Here is a 5,608-nt window from a genome sequence, read left to right on the forward strand (position 1 = left end):
CCCTCTACCTTTTATTATCTTCCAGACTTTCTGTGCCTATTAATTTTGGCCTCGATCTTGAGCTCTTTTGACCTTATAACCCACTTCCCTTCTAATAACTGGGTCACAGTCCAAATCCCGGTCTTCAGTGCTTTGGGCAGGAAGGAACATTGGGGGTGGGCCCCATGCTGCCTGACCTACCATGGGGGAGATAGGTTGAAATTCAACTCCTTTCAAGTCTGACTAAGGGGCCGTTCAGTCTTCTCCTCCCAATGTGCCTCATCCTCTGTAAAGTCAGAACCCTGCCACCAGCTCCAGCTCCAGCTCTGTCCCCTGCGGGGGGCGGCGGGGCGCGGGCAGCGCATACTCTTCCGGTATGGCCCTTTCAGAACGCCCTCTGGCTTCTTCTGACCTGGGTGAACTACCAGGCCCCAGGGTGTCTGGCTGAGATGAAACTCCTCATTAGATTTTTCATGATCAGAACCATCAATGCACAGTGACAACAACAATGAAACATGAGCAAGAAGAGTAACAATAATCACTAATGTAAACCATGGACCTTGGGTGATAATGACATGTCAGTGTAGGTTCACCAAGTGCAATAAAGGTGCCACTCAGGTAAAAAAAAAAAAGAGTAACAATAATACTGCTATCAGTTGGCCTCCTTTGTTATTTATGAGCCCAGGGGAGGAGCCCAAGTTTCCACGGAGCAAAGCCTCCTTCGCTACTGCCGTGCGGTCTGCACCCGAGCTGTCACTACACTGAGGCTGGCAAGAGGGGCCACGTGGACCTGCACCATCTCCGACCACAGTGGAGCCAGAACTCTGAGACTCAGCCAGTGGGCCAGCCTGGGACAACTGATCCGGCCTTGGTTCAAACTGATGCTCTGGGGCCAGGAAAGACATTAGAGGGAACTGAGGGGCAGCCCGTGACATCTGTGAAAAACGGCCGCCCAGACATTCCCCAGAACTGGCTGAGTCTAGAGAGATGTGCCTCAAAACTCCTCCAGAGCCTTTGCCGAGACTCTTTGTGCAACTTTGGCCTGTCTCTGCCTGCGTCTTCCTCAAAGAGAAGAAAAGGGGGTGAGACAGACAGACTGGAAGTGAGAGAATGAGTCTGATTACTTGATTATGAAATTGATCAGCACCACGGTCAGGAACTGAATCTGACCTTATATCCCCCAGACACGTGCCCAGGACTCAGCACAGAGCAAGCTCGCATAAATGTTTGTTGAATAAATAAACATGAATTAATGTGACTAATGAGTTCTGAGTGCCAGCTTTCTGAGAGGAGTTGACAAACTACAGCATAACCAGAGCCGGCAGCCGGGATTGTAAGTGTTCCGGAGACCTCCTCACGTGACGAAAAGTTACCAGAAGAGATAGAAGCAGAGAAGAGGAGACGTAAGAGAGAGACTGGACAATTGTTTCTGAAATCAGAAAGAAGGAGGAAGAATTTTATGAGCCTTGATTTACATTGTTTCAGAAGGCAGAATGGGAGCCACGGAGCAGAGTTCACAGGTAGATTATAGCTCCAAGCAGATGGATATTCCCCACGGCTGGAACTACCCAGGTGTGGGACAGGCTGCCTATTGGGAAGGGCCTCCTCCATCAGAGGCTGGACACCACCATGGGGAGGGGCACAGGGACGGGCCTGCATTTTGTGAGGTGCAGACCAACCGCTGAGATTACCTGGAAGAGTCCAGATTCATTTCTCCCTTCCCTCAGAAGGAGAACAGGTTTTCATGTGACGTGAGTCCTGTGAGGCCCTGAACAAAACTATGAAAAGGGAAAATCTGACTTTAGCCTCCCTCACTTACCTTTTCAGAACACTTGTCATCTCTGCTTGTAAAACTCCTAACGTGAACATTCTTGTCTTGGATGTGAGTAAACAAAGAAAAGAACTTACTTAAGAGTGTTAATGCCTTAAGATACCAATCCACATTTTGAAAGAGGGTGCTTCAAGAGAGCAATGAGCAAATCTAATGCCGGGTTTGCAGCACAGTAGCATTTGAATGGGAAAGTCCTCTCGGGGACCCTCCAATCAATCAAGCAACAGGGCTCAGAAGCTAACCATGTTCCGCATAGTGCTAGTCAGAGAGCAAGGGAACTGCACTGGGAGGCAGAGTCCTGGGTTAAGCCCTCGCTCCACCTTATACTGACTATGTCAGTTAAGTTACTGATTAGTTACTTAGCTTTTCTGAGCTTCATTTTCCTCATCGGTAAAATAGTGTTACGGCCCCCCTTCTTGAACACAAACATACAAAGAGCAGAGAAAAGAGGTCTGAGGGAACACAGAAGGAGAAGCATCAGCTCTGACCCAGGGAGGGGGCTGAGCTGAGCTATAGACCATGCCTCGTTCCTGCCTGGATCCCAGGGTTCTGTCCCCACTCAGGAGGCCCCTCTGTTCTCTCCCATCATCCAAGGTATGCTCAAAGGCCTCTGAACTCACTCCCTTCCACAGCCACTTCAAGCACTCCAGAGGATTTCCTCAACCTCTGCCCTTCCCATCCCCAGAGGCATTTACCTGCTTCAGAGGAGACAGTTCCCATAAACCAAAAATCTGCTTAGCCAATTCAGACCACTAAAGCCTTGGGTTTCTTTATTGAAAACCTTGGGTTTCTTTCTGCAAATAAAGGGCTTAATTATTCTGTTGTATAGAACTGACTCACAGCAAATTAAAATTGATTTCCACAATGACCTGATGACCTTGCTCTTCACTGATGATATGGCAGCACAAAAAACAAATCAACTAAACTGCAAGACTAAGAACATTTTAAAAATTGAAATGTAGTTGACTTACAATATTATATTAGTTTCACGTGTACAACATAGTGATTCAATATTTCTATAGATTATACTCCATATAAAGTTATTATAAAATATTGGCTATATTCCCTGTGCTGTACATTACATCCTTGTTCATTTATTTAGTTTATACCTAGCTGTTTATACCTCTTAATCCCCTTCACCTGCTTTGTTCTTCCTCCAACCTTCTTCTCTCTGGTAACAACGGGTTTGTTCTCTGCATCTTTGAGTCTGTTTCTGTTCTGTTACATTCATTCAACTAAGGATTTAAGTATTAACTGAGATTCAAGAAAATGGGATCTTTTGGTCATTGCCTGTCTGCTTGTTTGTTTTGGCCCTGGACAGTTCCAGTATAGATGAAATTAGGGGTGGACCAACACTTTCTGTAAAAGCCAGATAATAAATATTTTAGGCATTTGTGACCTAAAAGTATATTAAAAAGTTATTTATACATAACAAGAGGGAAAACAAATTTCCACCATCTTTTGACAAAATTCAAAATATAAAAATAATAATTGAATACAATTTTTTTAATAGAGGTCTACCAATGAGAAAAATTGCAATTCCTTTTTAAGGAGTAATATTTCATTTAATTGAAGCTCAAAGTTATTTTTTCCTATCACCAAAGTCTATTGCAAATATTCATCAGCTTTTGCTGATGTGTAATGAAATTTTACATATTTCATGCTTAAAAATGTCTTCTCACATGGATGCATATTGCCAAATACTGATATCAATCCACAAATATGAATTTAATTGAGCATACTTATTTTTGGAAGGTATTAATAGAATTGTACTAGGTTCATTTCTTGATATTTGCCTTAAAATATAGCATCACAGGGACCTTCAAGATGGTGGAGGAGTAAGACGTGGAGATCACCTTCCTCCCCACAAATACATCAGAAATACATCTACATGTGGAACAACTCCTACAGGACACCTACTGAACGCTGGCAGAAGACCTCAGACTTCCCAAAAGGCAAGAAACTCCCCATGTACCTGGGTAGGGCAAAAGAAAAAACAGAGACAAAAGAATGGGGATGGGACTTGCACCAGTGGGAGGAAAGGTTTCCACACACTAGGAAGCCCCTTCACTGGCGGAGACTGCGGGCGGCAGAGGGGGGAAGCTTCGGAGCCATGGAGGAGAGCACAGCCACAGGGGTGCGGAGGGCAAAGCGGAGAGGTCACTAGCCACACGTCCCCCGGGAGCCTGTGCATCTCGCCACTGCCAGGGTCCCGTGATCCAGGGACAACTTCCCAGGGAGAACACACTATGCCTCGGGCTGTTGCAACGTCACGCCGGCCTCTGCTGCTGCAGGCTTGCCCCGCATCCCAATTATGATACCATACCCTTCCCTCTCCCCAGTCTGAGTGAGCAAAACACACTAATCAGCCGCTGCTTTAAGCACCTCCTGTCCGCGTGGGAACAGAGGCCAGAGGGCCACCTACACGCAGAGGCAGGGCCAAAACCAAAGCTGAACCCCAGGAGCCGTGCAAACAAAGAAAACAAAGGTAAATTTCTCTGTACAGGCTCAGGAGCAGCGGATTACATCCCCACAATCAACCTCATGTACCCTGCATCTGTGGAATACCTGAATAGACAATGAATCACCCCAAAATTGAGGTTGAGAACTTTGGGAGCAACTGTAGACTTGGGGTTTGCTGTCTGCGACTGATCTGCTTCTGATTTTTATGTTTATCTTAGTTTAGTGTTTAGCACTTGTTATAATTGGTAGATTTGTTCATTGGTTCGGTTGCTCCCTTCTTTTTATTATTTTTTTTAATTTTAATAATTTTCTTTCAATTTTTTTTTTCTTTCTTTTTTTCTCCCTTTTCTTCTGAGCTGTGTGGCTGACAAGGTCTTGGTACTCCAGCCAGGTGTCAGGCCTGAGCCTCCAAGGTGGGAGAGCCAACTTCAGGACACTGGACCACCAGAGACCTCCTGGCCCCATGTCCCATGTAATATCAATCGGCGAGAGCTCTCCCAGGGATCTCCGTCTCAACGCTGAGACCCAGCTCCATGACAACGGCCAGCAAGTTCCAGTGCTGGATGCCCCATGCCAATCAACTAGCAAGACAGGAACACAACCCCACCCATTAGCAGAGAGGCTGCCTAAAATCATACTAAGTTCACAGACACCCCAAAACACACCACCAGAGGTGGACCTGCCCACCAGAGAGACAAGATCCAGCCTCATCCACCAGAACACAGGCACTAGTACCCTCCACCAGGAAGCCTACACAGCCCACTGAACCAACCTTAGCCACTGGGGACAGACACCAAAAACAATGGGAACTACGAACCTGCAGCCTGCAAAAAGGAGACCCCAAACAGAGTAAGTTAAACAAAATGAGAAGACAGAGAAACACACAGCAGATGAAGGAGCAAGATAAAAACCCACCAGACCAAACAAATGTAGAGGAAGTAGGCAGTCTACCTGAAAAAGAATTCAGAGTAATGATAGTAAAGATGATCCAAAGTCTTGGAAATATGTTGGAGAAAATACAAGAAACGTTTAACAAGGACCTAGAAGAACTAAAGAGCAAACAAACAATGATGAACAACACAATAAATGAAATTTAAAAGTCTCTAGAAGGAATCAATAGCAGAATAACTGAGGCAGAAAAACGGGTAAGTGACCTGGAAGATAAAATAGTGGAAATAACTACTGTAGAGCAGAATAAAGAAAAAAGAATGAAAAGAACTGAGGACAGTCTCAGAGACCTCTGGGACAACATGAAACGCACCAACATTCGAATTATAGGGGTTCCAGAAGAAGAATAGAAAAAGAAAGGGTCTGAGAAAATATTTGAAGAGATTA

The 5,608-nt window shown here is 45.3% G+C and overlaps 1 protein-coding gene across 1 annotated transcript in view; it reads left to right on the forward strand.

Annotated features, from left to right (window-relative positions):
• The first annotated feature begins 966 nt into the window (after positions 1-966).
• The window catches only part of TCHH (trichohyalin), an 11,088-nt gene continuing 6,446 nt past the window's right edge, over positions 967-5,608 (forward strand). Inside the window, 1 exon segment of the mRNA XM_024762874.1 lies at positions 967-1,061. Coding sequence (XP_024618642.1) covers positions 967-1,061 — 95 coding nt within the window.

This window comes from Neophocaena asiaeorientalis, unplaced genomic scaffold (assembly GCF_003031525.2).
Source record: "Neophocaena asiaeorientalis asiaeorientalis breed wild unplaced genomic scaffold, Neophocaena_asiaeorientalis_V1.1 scaffold167, whole genome shotgun sequence".
NCBI lineage: Eukaryota > Metazoa > Chordata > Mammalia > Artiodactyla > Phocoenidae > Neophocaena > Neophocaena asiaeorientalis.